General features: G+C 38.3%; 1 protein-coding gene across 2 annotated transcripts in view; it reads left to right on the forward strand.

The window, feature by feature from the left end:
- Positions 1-19,986, forward strand: part of paqr3a (progestin and adipoQ receptor family member IIIa) — a 43,249-nt gene that overhangs the window by 17,498 nt on the left and 5,765 nt on the right. For both annotated transcript variants that reach the window (XM_069926750.1, XM_069926751.1), the window contains 2 exons: positions 14,873-15,070; positions 18,321-18,411. In XM_069926750.1, coding sequence (XP_069782851.1) covers positions 14,873-15,070; positions 18,321-18,411 — 289 coding nt within the window. The remainder of the gene's footprint in view (positions 1-14,872; positions 15,071-18,320; positions 18,412-19,986) is intronic.

Consider the following 19,986-nt stretch of genomic DNA (forward strand, 5'->3'; position numbering starts at 1 on the left):
TCGTCATGAGAAATCCAACTCTGAATCAGATGAAGTAGCTTCAGCTTCCTCTTCCTTGTCGTCCAGTCACAGCATCAGAATCAGAATTTATTGTCATGAACAAGTCACCAAATTTGGTGTTTTGCTGCAACATCTCAGGGCAAACATTCATACTCTAACCATCTTACAACAATACCATAAATAAAAGTGCACACAAAGTAAGGCCATGTCTTTGGTTCACAGATGATTCAGGAATCAGATGGCAGCGCGGAAGAAGCTGTCCCTGTGCCGTTGAGTGCTCATCTTTAGGCTCCTGTGCCTTTTTCCCCGATCGCAGAGTAATTGGGGGGGGGGTCTTTGAGGACAGAGGCTGCTTTTTAAAGGCCTCGTGTCGATGTCCTCGATGGAGTGAAGTCTGGTGCCTGTGATGCGGCAGGCCAAGTTAACAATCCTCTGGAGTTTATTCTTGGCCTGAGAGTTGGCACCTTCATACCAGCCAGAATGCTCTCCACAGTACACCTGTAGAAGTTTACGAGGGTCTTCGGTGATATACCGAATCTCTTTATAATTTTATGAATATATAAAACGGAAGAGGGTGGCCAGAGTTAACATAGGACCCTTGGAGGATGAGAAAGGAAAACTGGTAGCAAAAAATAAGGAAATGGACGAGGCATTAAACAAATATTTTGTGTCAGTCTTCACGGTGGAAGACACGTCCAGCATGCCCAAGTGCGGAGTTAAGGATGCGAATGTTGATAAAATAGTTGTTACAAAGGAAGTAGTGATGGAGAAACTAATGGGACTAAAGCCAGACAAATCACCTGGTCCTGATGATATGCATCCAAGGGTTCTGAAGGAAATGGCAGAAGTTATAGTTGATGCATTGATGGTCATATACCAAAATTCCTTGGATTCTGGGCAGGTCTCGGCAGACTGGAAGACAGCAAATGTCACGCCACTTTTTAAGAAGGGATGTAGGCAGAAGACTGGAAATTATCGGCCAATTTGCTTGACGTCTGTAGTTGGAAAATTGCTTGAAGCCGTCATTAAAGATGAAATAGTGAAACTTTTGGAGCGTAAGGGTTCAATCAGGCAGACGCAGCATGGTTTTAGAAAGGGAAGATCTTGTTTGACAAACTTGTTAGGATTCTTTGAGGATATAATGGGTGCGGTGGATAGAGGGGAACAGGTTGATGTTGTATATTTGGATTTGCAGAAAGCGTTTGATAAGGTGCCGCACAAGAGACTTCTCAGTAAGTTACAGGAAAGTGGAGTCCGGGGAAGTATATTGGCCTGGATTGATAATTGGTTGTCTGACAGGAGGCAGAGAGTCGGGATAAATGGGAGTTTTTCAGGTTGGCAGAGGGTGGTAAGTGGGGTGCCGCAGGGGTCAGTGTTAGGTCCACAACTGTTCATCATTTACATTGATGACTTGGAGGAGGGGACAAAATGTGGTGTAGCCAAGTTTGCAGATGACACCAAATTGAGTGGAAGAGCAAATTGTAATGAGGATGTGGAGAGTCTGCAGAGGGATATAGTTAAGCTGGATGAGTGGGCAAAGGTCTGGCAGATGGAGTACAATGTTAGTAAGTGTGAGGTTATCCACGTTGGCAAGAAAAATAAGAGCTGAATATTATTTAAAAGATGAAAAACTACAGCATGCTGTTGTGCAGAGGGACTTGGGAGTGCTTGTGCATGAATCACAAAAAGTTAGGTTGCAGATGCAGCAGGTTATTAAGAAGGCAAATGGAATGTTGGCCTTCATCATTAGAGGAATTGAATTCAGGAGTAGGGAGGTAATGTTGCAACTGTATAAGGTACTGGTGAGACCGCACCTGGAGTACTGTGTCCAGTTCTGGTCTCCAGATTTGAGGAAGGATATACTGGCTTTGGAGACGGTCCAGAGGACGTTTACTAAGTTGATCCCTGGGATGAAGGGGTTGACTTATGATGAAAGATTAAATAGTCTAGGATTGTATTCACTCGAGTTCAGAAGAATGAGAGGGATCTTATAGAAACATATAGGATTGGGGAGGAGTCACGTGATGGAGTAGTGGCCAGACGGTGAACTCCAGCCCTCTCCAGAAAAGTCGGAAAAAACAAAGGAAAACACAAAGGCACAAAAATAAAAATTAAAGAAAAGTGAGTATAAAGGTGGAAAGAAGATGGCGACGAAAAAAGAAAAATCAAAATCAACGGTAAGAAGAGAGGAAGAGAAGACAACGGAAGAAGAAGGAGAAGGCCTTACCTGTTCGAAGAGGCCCGCGGTGGAGAGAGAAACCCGCTCTCTCAGGTCGGTAGAAAGTGGACTACAAAAATGGCTCGCTGAGCCGAGTAAAAGTGCGCAACCGCGCGTGCAAAAAAACATACTGACGGGAGGGGTGACCAGCTGGGGAGTCGATCTCCACAGCCGGCAATGACAGCTGCAGAACACCTGCAGCAAGAGGAGAACATAGAAGACAACGAAAACAAAGAAGAGAAGAAAAGGGCAACAAAGAAACAACAGATGGCCAACCCAGAGGAAGAAGAAGAGGAAGAGGAAGAGTACAGTGAAATAGAAGAAGAAGGGAAAGGCAAGATAAAGGATATACTTTTTCTTATTAAAGAATACATGGAGTCATTTAAAGAATGGCAAGCGCAAGAATTTAATGACTTAAGAAGAAGAATAAACAATACAGAAGAGAAAATGAATAAAATAGATATGACCTTAACAGAAATGGGAAAGAGAATGGACAAGATGGAAGAGCGGGAAGCAGCAGTAGAAATGGAGGTAGAGGACTTAAAAAAGAAATTAGAGGAATCTAATAAAAAAGTTATAGAGACACAAGAACTGTTAGCTCAGAAAATAAATATAATGGAAAATTATAACAGAAGAAATAACATAAAGATAGTGGGGCTTAAGGAAGATGAAGAAGGCAAGAATATGAGAGAGTTTATAAAAGATTGGATCCCCAGGATCCTAGGATGTCCAGAACTACAGCAAGAAATGGAAATAGAAAGGGCACATAGAGCATTGGCCTTTAAGCCACAACCGCAACAAAAGCCAAGATCTATTTTAGTAAAATTCCTAAGATATACTACAAGAGAAAAGGTACTGGAGAAGACAATGGAAAAAGTAAGAGAGGGCAACAAGCCACTAGAGTGCAAAGGGCAAAAAATCTTCATTTATCCAGATATAAGTTTTGAACTCCTGAAGAAGAGAAAGGAGTTCAATACAGCAAAGGCGATTTTATGGAAGAAAGGGTATAAATTTATACTAAAGCATCCAGCGGTATTGAAAATATTTATTCCAGGACAACAAAACAGACTATTCTCGGATCCAGAGGAAGCACGAAAATTTGCAGAACAATTACAAAATAGACTGAGGGATGAAGACGTGTAACGAGAGTACAAAAGACTGAGAACTAAAAAGACACAAGTTTTGAACTCCTTAAGAAGAAAAAGGAGTTCAATACATCGAAAACGATCTTATGGGGAAAAAAAACTATTCTCGGATCCAGAGGAAGCAAGGAAATTTGCAGAACAACTACAAAACAACCAGAGAGACGAAGATATGTAATAAGAGTAAAAATGACCACGATTTATATGTATGTGGGTAAAGAGGTATATGTATAATGTGCATACATGAATGTATCCGTATTTAGAGGAAAATATAGATAGTAGAGACAAAAATTAATAAGGGAAGGAAACGGAATAGAGGGAATAAAGAGGGAACTAAAAGAGTGACCTTTGTTACATTTGAAAAGTGAAATCTTTTCTGGGGGGGGCTGGGTGGGGAGGAGTTGCGGTCACTGCAAAATCAGCTGACGCTTGCGAGTGAATTCGCAAATCCAAATGGAGAGGGGAGATGTGGTTGTCCGACAAGGGATAAAGGACAACTCAGGAGGGGAAGGGGAGATTGGGGCTAAAGAAGTTTTAAATAGGAGAATAAGGAAAATGTTTGATGTTTTAGGAATGTTGTCTTATAAAGGGTTTAAAACAAGAAAACAGAAATGGATAAGAAGGAAAGGTAATGATGGAGAAACGGAAAGGGAAGATAAACAAAGTATAAAATGGCTACGTTGAACTATATGACTTTAAATATTAATGGAATACATAACCAAATTAAAAGGAAGAAACTGCTAAATTTACTGAAAAAAGAAAAAATTGATATAGCATTTGTGCAAGAAACACATTTAACTGAATTGGAGCACAAGAAATTGAAGAGAGATTGGGTAGGACACGTAACAGCAGCATCGTATAATTCAAAGGCAAGAGGAGTAGCTATATTAATTAGTAAAAATGTGCCATTTAAAATAGAAGAGGAAATATTAGATCCAGCAGGGAGATATGTAATGATAAAATGTCAGATATATTCGGAGTTTTGGAATCTACTCAATGTATATTCACCTAACGAAGAAGATCAAAAGTTTATGCAAGATATCTTTTTGAAGGTAGCAGAAACGCAAGGGAACATATTAATAGGAGGGGATTTCAACCTGAATTTGGATTCAAATATGGACAAAACTGGGAAAAAAATTAACAGAAAGAACAAAGTAACCAAATTTATAATTAAATCGATGGAAGAAATGCAACTTTTGGATATATGGAGGAAACAACACCCAAAGGAAAAGGAATATTCATATTATTCGGCTAGACATAAAACATACTTAAGAATAGACCTATTTTTGTTATCAGCTCGTATGCAAGATAGAGTAAGAAAAACAGAATATAAAGCTAGAATACTATCGGACCATTCACCCTTAATATTGACAGTAAAGTTAGAGGACATCCCTCCAAGAATGTATAGATGGAGATTAAACCCCATGTTACTTAAAAGGCAGGATTTTAGAGAATTTATTGAAAAACAAATAAAAATGTATTTTGAAATAAATACGGAATCAGTGGAAGATAAGTTTATACTATGGGATGCAATGAAAGCATTCATTAGAGGGCAAATAATAAGTTATGTAACCAAGATGAAGAAGGACTATAATCAGGAAACAGCAGTTGGAAAGGGAAATAGTAAATATAGAAAAAGAATTAGCAATGAAGGAAGATACAACTAAAAGAAGAGAATTGGCGGATAAAAAAATAAAATATGAAACACTACAAACATATAAGGTGGAGAAGAATATAATGAAGACAAAACAGAAATATTATGAACTAGGTGAAAAAACGCACAAAATCCTAGCATGGCAGCTTAAGACAGAACAAGCTAAGAAAATGGCATTGGCATCAAGGAAAAAAGACAAACAAATTCAATATAATCCAAAAGAAATTAAGGAAAACTTTAGAGAATTCTATGAACAATTATATCGAACTGAAAACGAAGGGAAAGAAGGGAAAATAGATGAATTTCTGACTAAAATTGAACTACCAAAACTACAAATAGAGGAACAAAATAAATTAACAGAGCCATTTGGAATAGTAGAAATACAAGAGATAATAAAAAAATTACCAAATAATAAGACACCAGGAGAGGATGGATTCCCAATAGAATTCTACAAAACATTTAAAGACTTATTAATTCCGCCCCTCCTGGAAGTAATCAACCAGATTGATAAAACACAAAGCTTACCAGATTCATGTAAAACAGCAATAATTACAGTAATACTAAAGCAAGGGAAAGATCCACTCTCACCAGCGTCATGTAGACCAATATCTTTACTTAACACAGATTATAAGATAATAGCTAAACTATTAGCAAATAGATTAGCAGAGTATGTACCGAAAATGGTAAATTTAGACCAAACTGGATTTATCAAAAAAAGACGCACAACAGACAATATTTGTATATTTATTAACTTAATTCATGCAGTAGAAGGGAATAAAGCACTTACAGTAGCAGTTGCTTTAGACGCAGAGAAGGCCTTTGACAGAGTAGAATGGAATTATTTGTTCAAAGTATTGCAACAATTCAGTTTACCGGAGAAGTATGTTAATTGGATTAAAGCATTATATAAGGGACCGTTAGCGAAAGTGACAGTAAATGGACATGTATCAAAGCAATTTAACTTAAGCAGGTCAACACGGCAGGGATGCCCACTATCAGCTTTATTGTTTGCGTTAGCTATAGAACCACTAGCAGAATTGATAAGAACAGATAATAATATAAAAGGAATAAAAATAAAAGACAAGGAATATAAAATCAGTTTATTTGCGGATGATGTTATAGTGTACTTAACAGAACCAGAACTATCAATAAAAGAATTATATAAGAAATTGAAGGAATATGGAGAAGTGTCGGGTTACAAGATAAACGTAAATAAAAGTGAAGCAATGCCTATGAATAATGCGGATTTCTCAAAATTTAAGAAGGAATCACCATTTAGATGGCAAATGCAAGCAATAAGATACCTAGGTGTACAAATAAACAAAAATCTTGGCCAACTATATAAACTCAATTATTATCCACTAATGAAAAAATTACAGGACGATTTAGAGCATTGGAAAGATTTACCACTAACACTAATAGGAAGGATAAACTGCATTAAAATGAACATTTTTCCAAGGATATTATACTTATTTCAGGCATTGCCAATACAACTGACAGAGAAATTCTTCAAGGAGTTAAAGAAAATAATAAGGAAATTTTTATGGAGAGGGGGGAAACCGAGGATAGCACTAGATAAATTAACAGAATGGTATAAACAAGGAGGCTTACAACTGCCAAACTTTAAAAATTATTATAGAGCCGCACAATTAAGATACCTATCAGATTTTTATCAAACAAGGGAAAAACCAGACTGGACGAGATTAGAATTAGATAAAATAGGGGAAAAGATACCTGAACACATATTATATAAATGGGATGAAAAATTGGTACAACATAGAAGTTCTCCAGTATTACATCATCTCCTCAATATTTGGAAGAAGATTCATGTAGAAAGAAATAAAACAAATTATCAATTACCAAAACTAATATTGACGCAAAACAAGTTACTCCCTTTTACAATAGATAACCTTTCCTTTAGAGAATGGGGAAAAAAAAGGGATTAAAAGAATAGAAAATTGTTTTTCAGGAAATAGATTCTTATCCTTTGAACAAATGAAAGATAAGTACAATATAACTGGAGATACAGCGCTGGCATATTACCAATTGAGATCCTACTTGAAGGATAAATTAGGAAGCAGTTTGAGTTTGCCAGAGGGAAGTAACCTTGAATATGTGATTACAGATACAATGATAATCAAAAGATTTATAACAAATATATATATTAAACTACAAGAAAAGGAGAATGAGGAAACAAATGGTAAAACTAAACAAAAATGGGAACAAGATTTAAATATAAAGATAAAAAAGGAAACATGGGAGAAGTTATGCTCCGGAACGATGAGAAATACAATAAATACGAGGTTACGTATGATACAATATAACTGGATACACAGGCTATACATTACACCTCAAAAGTTAAATAAATGGGACCCAACAGTATCTGATAGATGTTTTCGATGTAAAAAAGAAATGGGAACAACAATTCATGCAATCTGGACATGTGAGAAAGTAAAAAAATTTTGGGAAGATCTAAATCAGATATTAAATAAAATAACAGAAAACAATATACCAAAGAATCCAGAGATCTTCCTCCTAAGTAACATAAAAAAATAAAGAATTTGGAATTGATTTGGAGGATGCACAAAAAAGATTTGTTAAGATAGCTCTAGCCGTAGCAAAAAAATGTATTATGTCAACCTGGAAATTGGAAGATAATTTGAAAATACAACAATATAGAAATGAATAAATGTATTCCATTAGAAAAAATAACATATAGTTTAAGAAATAATATTGAAATATTCGAACAAATATGGGAGCCTTACATTAAATACAATAGCGAAAACCTACCGGGGACAATCATTACCTAAGTTAACGGAAGGAAAAGGAAATGAAAAGAATAGACTCAGTAGAATTTCTGGTGTATTTTTATTGAATGACAACATTGTCTGACTGGTTTAATGTATCCTAGATTGTATACCTTAAATGGACGGGAGGGTGGAGGTAGGGAGGGTGGGATGGGAGGAGGGAGGGGGGGGGGAGAAAATGGCACTGTATATGTGTGAAAAGGAAAAAGTGTGTACCATGGTTAATGTGATTTATGGTGTGAAAAATAAAAAAAATTTAATAAAAAAGAAACATATAGGATTATGAAGGGTATGGATAGGATAGATGTAGGAAGGTTTTTTGAGCTGGCCGGGGAAACTAAAACGAGAGGACACAGTCTCAAGATTCGGGGGAGTAGACTTAGGACAGAGATGAGGAAAAATAGTTTTTTTCCCAGAGAGTAGTGAATGTTTGGAATTCTCGAACCAGGGAAGTAGTTGAGGCTGCCTCATTAAACATATTTAAAATTCGGTTAGATAAATTTTTACATGATAGAGGAATTGGGGGATATGGGGAGAAGGTAGGTAGGTGGAGTTAGGTCATAAATTAGATCAGCCATGATCGTATTGAATGGCGGAGCAGGCTCGATGGTCCATTTTCGGCCTACTCCTGTTCCTACTTCCTATGTTCCTATGTTCAGAGAGCTCACAAAGTATAGCCGCTTGTGAGCCGTCTTTGTGATTGCATCAATGTGGAGGCTCCAGGACAGATTCTCGGAGATATTGACACCCTCGAATTTGAAGTTCTTGACCCTCTCCATTACTGAACTCTTGATGAGGACCGAGTCATATTCTCCTGACTTTCTCCTGAACCCCACAATCATCTACTTGGTTTTGCTGACATTGAGCTCAAGGTTGTTCTCATTACACCATTCAACAAGCTGATCATCTCCCTCCTTTCGCTTCCTCATTGCCATTTGTGATTCTGCCGACAACTGTGCTGTCATTGGCAAACTTGTAGATGACAGTGGAATTGTGCCTGGCCACACAGTGATGGCTGTATAATGAGTTGAGCGTGGCTAAGCATATTCCTTGGGGTGCGCATGTGTTAATAATCAGTGAGGGGAGATATTGCTTCCCATTTGCACTGATTGTGGTCTTCTGACCAGAAAGTCAAGGATTCAGTTGCAGAGGGGGTTCAGAGGCCTAGAGTTTGTAGCTTCTTGACCAGCACTGAGGGAATAATGGTGTTGAGAGCCGAGCTCTAGTCGTTGAAGAGCAGACTTGTGTATGAATTGCTGTTTTCGAGGTAATCCAGAGCTGAGTGGAGAGCACGTCATCGTCGACACCATCCAGTAAATTAGGAATTCCACACATTTTAAAAGACTTGATGACTCTTTCCAGATCAATATCATTCCATGCCGTATAACAAAATCATACAGTACATCCAGTTCATATTCCCACCTTTTGTATATGACTATCACTAATCATCCACTCATTCTATTGTTCATGAACACGGTCCTTGAACAGTTTGTTCAGACAGACATCGAGTGGTTGTACAAATGAAGTTGATCTACCAGGAATAACTGCCATGTCACTGTTGTTCCTGGGTAAGGGAGTTAATTGTTCCTTCTGTCATGTGACACCCGAATATATCCCATGCCAAGAGTCTTCGTTGTTTGTGAAAGCCACCAGGTCGCCTACACCATACATGATCGATCCATAACATTATTCCTCCATCCACCCCTTTTCATTGACATGAACAAAAACTCCAAGGAACCTGATTTTAGGCATAATTTTCCTCTTTAAAATTATTATTGGGTTGAATATGATTCCATCTGCTCTGCTTGAAAGTGCTACTGTAAATCTTCTCTTTTCACGTCCTTTTGTTTTCACTAACACTATTTTTGTGCCATTTTGATCACCGACCATGTCAAAGTTTCTGGGTGTTTCATGTTTCTGATGTTGCTAATGGGAATTAGTAATTTTAATGTCAAGATCTGCTGCTAATTTCTGCGCTGTTTTAGTTTTCTGCCTCCAAGCTGGATAATTTTTCATAAAATTACTAAACAATGAAGCAGTGGTTTTGAAGTCTTTGTGCTCTTGGTTGTCTTGAGCCCACTTAAGTGCAAAAATGCAGATTTTATTTCTTGATACAACATATCCATTTTGACGCTGCTTGTGGACCATATCTGCTGCATGTTTCTTTAGAATCTGTCAGCGTGCATTGCCTCCTCATTGCACATTTATTCCTGGGATACTCTTGAGCACATACCAAACACATACCATCTTCTCGGTTACACCGTACTCTCGCGTAACAGCACACTTGTTGTAGACCTTGGCATATGCTTCCACTTCCGCCTTAAAGCTAGCTTCATATTTCCTTCATTTATTAATTGGAACCGTGATGGGGTTTTGCAGTAGCTGGAGATTAATGTTCACCCAGAGAGAGTGCAGCTGTTTATGAAGAAGCGAAAACATTTGCTTTTCCGAGAAACCCTGTCTTTAAAAGTACTGGTCACTGAGATTTATTGTGATTGGCCAGACGAGGCAGTGTAAACAAAATGCACCCTGGGACACGCTTATTGTTTACTTTTCAACATCTGTTGCAAATGGTGACTCGTATATGCTGTTAGCTTTGTTTGCTATGCTATTTTAAGGTATGTTAGACAGGTTTATAATACATTTTTATTGTCTTAATATACCATTATTATTAAGCAAGCTTCCCAAATATAAGTTCCAAAAGGAAAAATATTTTGTGGTAGGACCATAGGAGTTGTGCGAGTGCTTGTTATTCTCCATTGCCATGGGGGACACTAAATCACAGGATATTAAGGTTCAGATTTTTATACTTGTATAAGATTACCCTTGATTTTGGGGTGATATTTTTAAGGTTCAATTTCTGTCTCATATGCTGACATATACAGTATTTATGCAAGTTTCCAGTTGGCCAGCCAATTTTCTATCCAGCTTAATATTATCATTTTACCATTGTTTTATTTTCTGCAGAAATTTATCAGATCCATTGCACATTACTTTTTTCTTCCAAAGAACTTCAATAAATCGATCATTTTTTTTCCTTTCCTTTCCGAAAATCACTTTTTCTGCAACATTTATACCAATAGCTTCTCGTTTTCTTTTAAGTTAAATTAGTTTGTACGATCCTCTTGTCTCCCTTCCATTTAAAAAAAATACATTTGTTCCTTGCCAATCTAATTGAATTTTCCCTTCAACCAGGGAAGCTTTATAAAATTTAAAGCAATGCATTATTTACCTTATTAGCCCTTTCTTTTAAGAACCTCAGAATCTTCCTGTTCGTTTTAACCTAGGGGAGAGATAAAAAGCCTTGGATGGTCTGTTGCCTCCCTGGTGCCAGGGTTTGCAATATCTCAGATTGAGTTCTTGCTATTCTCAGGAGGGAGGGTTAGCAGGCAGATGTCATGGGTAGGAAGGTTGAGGAGGTCCTACAAAGATGGTTCAGGGAGTTGGCTGCAAAGTTGAAGGACAGGACCTCCAGGGTTGCGATCTCAGGAGTGCCACATGCTAGAGAGGGTAGAAATTGGAAGTTAGTGCAGCTAAATATGTGGCTAGAGAGATGGACAATTGGTCTCTGTTCCAGGGAAGGTGGGACCTGTTCCAATGGGATGATTTGCACCTGAACTTGAGGGGGACTAAAATCCTTGCTATGGCTGCTCCGGGGAGTTTAAATTAGATTGACGGGGGAATGGGAACCAGGGTGCTAGAGCAGATAGTGAGGCGGAGAAAGAGGATAAAGGTCATGCGAGGACTGCATGTAGAGATAGAAATTCAAGGTTTGTACATGATAGAAATGTTCTCAGGTGTATTTATTTCAATGCAAGGAGTATTGTCAGAAAGGCAGATGAGCTTAGGACGTGGATTGACATTATGACATTAGGGCTATTAGTGAGACTTGGTTGCAGGACTGGCAGCTCAAGGTTCCGGGGTTCTGTTACGATAGAAGGGAAAGAGTGGCATGGCTAGTCAGGGAAAATATCACAGATGTGCTTAGGGGCCATATGGGTGGAGCTGAGGAATGGAAAAGGTGTGACCACACTGATAGGGTCATATAATAGACCACCCAATAGTCAGAGAGAATTGGAGAAGTAAATCTGTCGTGAGATAACACACTGATGTAAGAAACAGAAAGCTGTGATAGTAGGAGATTTCAACTTTCCGCATATTGACTGGGACTCCCACACTGTAAAAGGGCTGGCTGGCTTGGAGTTTGTCAAATGTGTTCAGGAAAGTTTTCTACATCAATATGTAGAGGTACCAACAAGAGAAGATGCAATACTTCCATCTCCTATTAGGGAACCAGACAGGTCAGGTGACAGAAGTATGCATAGGATAAAATTTTGTGTCCAATGACCGTAATGTCATTAGTTTCAAGTTAATTATGGAGGAGGATAGGTTTGATCCTCGCATTGAGATTCTAAATTGGAGAAAGGCCAATTTTGTAGAAATGAAAACGGATCTAGGATTGGGATAAGTTGTTTTTTGGCAAGGATGTGTTCAATAAGTGGAAGGGCTTCAAAAGCAAAATTTTGAGAGTGCAGAGTTTGCATATTTCTTTCAGGATTAAAGGCAAAGTTAACAGAAATAGGGAACCTTGGTTTTCAAGGGATATTGGCAGTCTGGTTAAGAAGAAGAGTGGTATCTAGCAAGTATAGGCAGCAAGAAGCAAATGAGGCACTAGAAGAATATAGAAAATGTAAGAAAATACTTAAGGAAAGCAAAAAGGAAAACATGAAGTTGCTTTGGCAGATAATGTGAAGGTAAACCCAAAGGGTTTCTATAACTATGTTAAGAGTAAAAGGATAGTAATGAACAAAATTGGTCCCCGAGAAGATCAAAGTGGTTGTCTATGTGTGGAGCCTACAAGATGGAATATATCTTAAACAATTTTTTTTGCATTGATATTTACTCAGGAGACTGGCAATGGTGTACAAGGAAAGGAAACAAGCAGTAGTGGCATGGAATATATAGAGATTAAAGAGGAGGGGGTGTTTGCTGCCTTACAGTGAATAAAGGTAGATAAATTCCCCTGGACCTGACATGATAATCCCTCAGACCTTGATGGAGACTAACGTAGAAATTGCAGGGGCCCTGGCAAAAATATTTAAAATATCCTTAGCCATGGGTGACGTGCCAGAGGATTGGAGGGTAGCTCATCTTGTTCTGTTGTTTAAAAAGGCTCCAAAGTAAGCCAGGAAATTACAGGCCGCGGTGTACCTGATGTAAATTATTGGAAGGATTCTGAGAGTTTGAATATACAAATATTTGGATAGCCAAGGACTGATTAAGGATAGTCAACATGGCTTTGTGCGTGGTAGGTCACGTTTAACAAACCTTAGAGTTTTTTCAGGAGGTTACTAAGAAAGTAGATGAAGGAAAGACTGTGGATGTTGTCCACATAGACTTTAGTAAATCCTTTGACAAGGTCTTATTAGGGATGTTAGTTCAAAAGGTTCAGGCACTAGGTATCCATGGAGAGTTGTAAAATAGATTTGAAATTGGCTGAATGGGAGAAGACAAAGAGTGGTAGTGGAAGATTACCTCATACTGGAGGCCTGTGATTAGCGGTATGACCTCTGGGACCATTGTTGTCTATATCAATGATCTGGATGATAATGTGGTAAATTGGATCAGCAAGTTTTCTGATGACACTAAGATTTGAGGTGTGGAGGACAGTGAGGAAGGGCTTCAAAGCTTGCAGAGGAATCTGGACCAACTAGAAAAATGGGCCAGAAAATGCATATGGAATTTAATGCTGACAAGTGTGAGGGTTTGCATTTTGGAAGAACAAACCAAGGTAGGATATACATAGTAAATGGTAGGGCACTGAGGAGTGCAAAGAAACAAAGGAATCTGGGAATTTAGATGCACAATTCCCTGAAAATGGCATCACAGGTAGACTGGGTTGAAAAGGAAGCTTTAGCATCTTGGCCTTAACAAATCAAGGTATTGAGCACAGGAGTTGGGATGTTAGAGAGGTTGTATAAGATATTGGTGAGGCCAAATTTGGAGTATTATGTGCAATTCTCGTTGCCAAGCTATAGGAAGAATATAAGTAATATCAAAAGAGAGCAGAGAAGATTACCTAGGATGTTGCTGGGTCTTCAATAGTGGAGTTACAGGGAAAGATTAAACAGGTTAGGACTTTATTCCTTTGAGCATAGAAGAGTGAGGGGAGATTTGATAGAGGTTTTCAAAATTATGAGGGGAATAGACAGAATAAATGCGAGTAGGCTCTTTCCACAGATTGGGAGAGATAAATACAAGAAGACGAGGCTTTAGGGTGAAATGTTTAGGGGGAACTTCTTTACTCAGAGTGGTGGGAGTTTGGAACGAGCTGCCATCTGATGTGGTAAATGGGGGTTCACTTTTAAGTTCTAAGAATAAATTTGATAGATACATGAATGGGAGAGGTCTGGAGGGTTATGGAATGCGTGTAGGTCAGTTAGACTAGAGAAATGATGTTTCGGAACAGATGAGAAAGGCTGAATGGCCTGTTTTCTGTGCTGTAGTTTTCTATGGTTCTATGGAATGAATGACTGTTAACTCACAACCCTAATGGTACTGATGATTGTAATCTTCCCAAGTTCCTCCCTTCTCTTTTAAATTCTTTGGGTATAGTTATTTCTGAGCTGTTACTTGCATGTTCACAAGGAATTTTGCTTGTTTCAATTTTGATTCACCTTGAAGTGGGAAGAATAGATTATCTTTAGAAAATCAAATTAACCAAATCTGTAAACAGTGCTTCTACAACTACAGTGTGAACTGCACTTTCAGAAATATTTGCTCGGGTATCAGAGTTTCACAATTATTGAATTACTAATCCCTTAATTTTTTTTAAATTTTTAAATTTTCACACTATAAACCATACTGACCAAAATACATAGACATTTTTTCTCTTGAATATATAGTGTCATTTTCTCCCCTTTTTCCCCCTCCCTTCCTTCCCTCCCTCACCCCCCCTTCCCATTTATCTCTTAATTGTAGCAATTTTTTCTAACCTTCAAATATTTTGTACAATATGTTGCTCATGAATTCTATTGTCTTTTATGTTTAGTTTTGGCGGCAGGTGTACTTACTAATGGTGCTGGCTATGATATTGGCAGTATTCTTTGCACAAATGCATCCTTATTATCTCACTCAGCGGTGGCACAGTTTGCATGCACTCATATTTTGCTGTGTTTCTGCGTATGGGTTTATCCCAACAATTCATTGGATTTGGCAGAATGGAGGGATGAGTGCACCCATAGTTGAGGTAAGTGCAACAAAATGAGTACAGCTTTGTGTTTTAGATTAACAAAACTCCATTCTGATTTGGCATGATAGCATCGAGTTCTGCATTCTATTTCATATCTTTCTAAAGCACAGTTTGCTCAGTTATCAACATCCATAAAAAAATAAATTGCATGATTTACCCCATTGTCAAAGTTCAGATAAATTTTAAATTTAGATATACAGCATGGTTGCAGGCCATTTCAGCCCTTGAGTCCATGCTGCCCAAATACACTCCCGGTATGTTTCAAACGGTGGGAGGAAACCGAAGCCCCAGGGGGGAAAACCCACGCAGACACATGGAAAACTTACAAACCCGGTCCTGATTACTAGTGCTGTAAAGGCATTGCACTAACCGCAGATAGATAATTCTATTTCTTTCCCCCAGCACCCCAAAATCTTTAGTCAGTTAATCAGCACAGCAGGAACTTTCTGCCAATGTGTTCATGCCAACCAAGTTTGACCTGTTTTGCCCATATATCTATAATAACACCTTTCATATCCATGTACATATTAAAATATCTTTCAAGCATTGTAATTGTACCCATCATCACTTCCTTTGGCAGTTACATCCACATATCCACAGCTCCAGAAAAAAATGCCCTTAAGATTTCTCTTTAAATTTTAAATAGGGGAGGGGTGGGGGGAAAGAAACCCTATCCAGTATCTTCTTGTAACTCAAGCCTTCCAGACCTACAAACATCCTTATGAAACTTTTGCAGACTTTCCACAGACATTCTTCCAACAGCTAGGCAATCAGAACATGTAATATTCCAAGCGTGGTATCACTAATCTCTTGTACAGATGTAACTTCTTAGACAATCCACACCCATCTCTCTATCTGCTCATGTTCCAACCTTTATAGCCTTACCCCTTTATTGTTCCCCTTCCCTATCCACCTCCCCCACTTTGTCTAGTACACAATCATCCCTTGATCACTTCCCCGCCAATTTATTTTTTTAATTACCCTTTGACGTTATATCTCTATTCCCCACTTTAGTCTGGACTGACCAATTTTCTCCACGGATATTGCTTGACCTGCTGAGTCCCTCCAGTCCCACTGCTCATTAACTTCTCTATCCCCTCTCCCACCAATTTTGGTGCCATTTGCAAGCTTACAATGGCAATTATGTTCTTATCTCATTTGTTAATTGAGATGACAAACAACTGGGGACATAGCCCCATTCCCTGCAGCCCCAGACTAGTCACAGACATTCAGTATGAGCAACAACCCATTACTAATACCAAGCCAAATCTTTATCAACTTGGCTGGCTTACCCTGGATCTCATGTGATCTTGTCTTCTGGATCAGTCTGCCATTTAGGACCTTAAAGGTTTTGCTCAAATCACTGCCCTACCATCATCAATCTTCATGGCTACCTCTTCAGGTGACTCAAACAAATTCATAAAACAATTTCCCTTGGTCAAAAACCATACTGACAATCCCTGAACAGTCATTACCTTTCTAAATAGATTCTGTCCCTCAAAATTCTTTCCAGTAACTTTTCCACCACTGATGATAGATTCAGACTTGTAGATCCTAGGGTTGTCCTTTCAGACCCAAAGGCACAATATTAACCATCTAACAGTCTTCCATTACCTAATTGGGAGCTAATGATACAAATATCCCTGTCATGGCCCCAGCAAATTCATCCCTAAATTCCCTCAATGTTCTTGGATATATGGTCAGGTTCTGGGGATTTATTCGCTTATGTGCGCTTTAGACTGCTTGCATTTTTGTATGTGGATATATTTTAAGATATTACTATCTCTTTCAGTAATTCCTTAACTTCCACAGCAAATGCAGATGAGGCATTCTTTTAAGATCTTGCCCATCTTTTGTGGCTCCACATATAGATGCTCATATTGATCTATAAAGACAACCTATTGTCTCCCTAGTTACCATCTAAAATCTCTTGGGATTCTCCTTTGTTTATATTCCAAAGCCATCTTGTCCTCTCTTTGCCCTCCTGATTTCCCTATCAAGTGCACTTCTACATCCCTTGTAATCAAGGGATTCACTTGATCCCAGCTGCCCATACCTGCTTTTGCCCTGACCAGAGCCTCAATGACTTTGCTAATCCTCCCAGCCTTGTCCTTCACTCTAATAAATGTGCTGGCCTTGAATTCTTGTTATCTACTTTTAGAAGCCTCCTGCTTATCACCATCCCTTCACTTGCAAACAGCCTCTGCAACTTCCTGTGTAAACCGAGGTAATTTATTCTTGTCACCGTTTTGGAGTTGAACCTGAGAATGAGTCCAACTTTTATCATAACTATTTTAAAACTGGTCCCAAAGGGTTTTGCCACTGGCTCTTCAGTTATTTATTCTGCCTTCATTCCCAGTGGGAGGTTCTGTGCTGCCCCCTCTCATATTGTTTACACGGTCTTGAGACACATTTAATAAATTCAGACCCATCCAAGCCCTTTGAACAATTGCAGCCCATTATTCTTGCATTCTCCCTATACAGTATATCTTTGCTCCTCTAATTTCTGCTGACTATTCCGAAGTCCTTTAATACAATCCTAAAATATTCTTCATTTCCTCCAATATAGCCTCACTGGACAATTCCCCATGAAGATTCCTTCAATTAAAAACTTAATTTCGTCTCCCCTCCCCCATATTCTCCACCTCCATCATGCCTGCAGCATTTAGCCATCCATGCCTTAAGTTCATCAGCTTTTTAGGTTCCTTCCATTAAAATAATGTTATACTAATGGAGAAGACATCTCACAATGGTCAAATTCTGTTTTACCAAAATATTTGAAGAAATAGTTTGCTGGAATATTTTGAAAGTAGATGGAAAGGAACTAAGATTTAAGAAAATGTCAATAGGGAAATGTAGAGTGGGTCTTGACAAGTAAGTAATCAGTGGGTTAATGATGAATTAAAATATTATGCATTTTGTTAAACCAAATGGCTGCTGCTCCTGCTCTACATTTGTCAACTTTTTCTCCTCTCTGCCCCACTTCATCGCACTCCTTTCTTACTATCTGGTAGTTTTATTTCCATTTATGTGGAGCCCTGATCTGACACAGTGACCAAATTTTTAATGTAGCCTTTGTTTTCGTTCCAATTTCAATATTATCTGGGTGGTCTATATGAAAGCCTATGCAGGCTTTATATTAAAAGTGAATAAAATGGATATTGAAAGGCTGACTTATTGGCAGAAAAGAATAAATGCCAGTTCAGAAATTGTTTGTTTTACCATAACTCAGTTATTGTCTTCTCAGGCACTTCTTCCTCGTGTATTTGTGATGTATTTCATGGGTGCTGTGGCTTTTTTCCTGTATATCACAAAAATTCCAGAAAGGTATTTCCCAGGTGAGCATGAATTGTACTTTTTTTCCCCATAAAATGGATAATACATCTTGCAACTACTACGAGACCTGTTGGTGGAAAGTGCTTTCTTTTGAGGGGGGTGGGAAGGATAGAGAATAAGATGGTATAAATATGCAAATTCTAATAGTACACTGGGTTGTTTCAGCTTTTTAAATTTGTAGAATGACCCAAAATGGGTTGCAGTACCAGATTTCATAGACTGGGATTGAGGCTTGCCTCAAGCTGTCCGTCCACAAGAGGATTGCATGATGAGTATTGCAATAGTTTTGCATTGCAATAGTTTTGCATCTCAGGAAGAGGCGGTGTCGCATCTGTGCGAAAGGTTAAAAGGTTAAGACTGTTTCCTGGAGTGCAGACAAATGAGGGGAAATTTGATAGAGTAAATGCAAGTAGGGTTTTATTCTTACTGAGGTTAGATGAGATGCCAACCAGAGGACATGGATTAAGGGTGAAAGTTTAGGGGGGCATTATGGGGAACTTCTTCACAGTGGTGAGAGTATAGAACAAACTGCCATCTGAAGTGATGGATGTCAGCTCAATTTTAACATACAAGAACATTCTGGGCAGGTACATGGATGATGGTATGAAATGGGTGCAGTCAGTGGAACTAGGCAGAATAGTTCAGCACAGACAGAAGGGCCTATTTTCTGTGCTGTAATGTTCTATGATTCTACTTACAGGAGCAATTCAGTTGGTCACATTTCCTTGCAAATTATTTCCCTTGTTTAGCTTTCAATAGTGCAATTGAGCTTGGCACTGTTATTCCTGACTGCACAAGAAACTGGTGAAAGGGATGGTTGACTGCAGACAAGCAAAGTCCAACATTTAAATATATTATACAGAATATATTCAATTAAAGCATTAAACAACAACAGGGAAAGCAATCCATCAGTGGTTGAAAAATTAAATCAAGTATTAAATACAAAGAGGCTTGGACAGCCTGTAATTTTACATTTCTCTGTAAGCTACTTAGAGCACCTAGACAAGAATGAGGAAATGAAGTAATTTTATTGACAAAATAGCAAAAGCTGATGAGCTACATTAAGGATTTTGAAAAAAGATGTAATAATAGCAAATATTTTGATGCTTCCCAAATTCTATTTTTTTTTAGTGCTTTAAAGGCATATATTCTACATAATTCCTTTAAACGCTGCACATCGCTTGTCTGCGACCATACTTTTTGGATTGTTCTTGCCTTAATGGAGGGTGGAGAGTAGTAAATGTGATCTGACTATTTGAGAGGGAAAGAAAATTTTCATGTTAACATTTGTTATAATCAATTGTTTGAAGATGCTGGAATATATAATGAAGGATAACAATACTTGGAAGAGAATGGGGGGGGTTGATTTAAGCCAACATGGATTCACGAAAGGGAAGTGTTTGTCTTCTTCGGAATCTCTGAGGATGTGATTAGCAGAATAGCTAAAATGAAATCAGTGGATGTTGGGAATTTGGATGTTCAGAGGGTTTGAGGTCTCACTCTTCAAGGTTAGACTTCGCACAGTTGTGACTGCTGTACTGGGCAGGGATTGTGAATGAGTTATCAGCTAAAATAAA

Source organism: Narcine bancroftii, chromosome 3 (genome assembly GCF_036971445.1).
Source record: "Narcine bancroftii isolate sNarBan1 chromosome 3, sNarBan1.hap1, whole genome shotgun sequence".
Taxonomy (NCBI): domain Eukaryota; kingdom Metazoa; phylum Chordata; class Chondrichthyes; order Torpediniformes; family Narcinidae; genus Narcine; species Narcine bancroftii.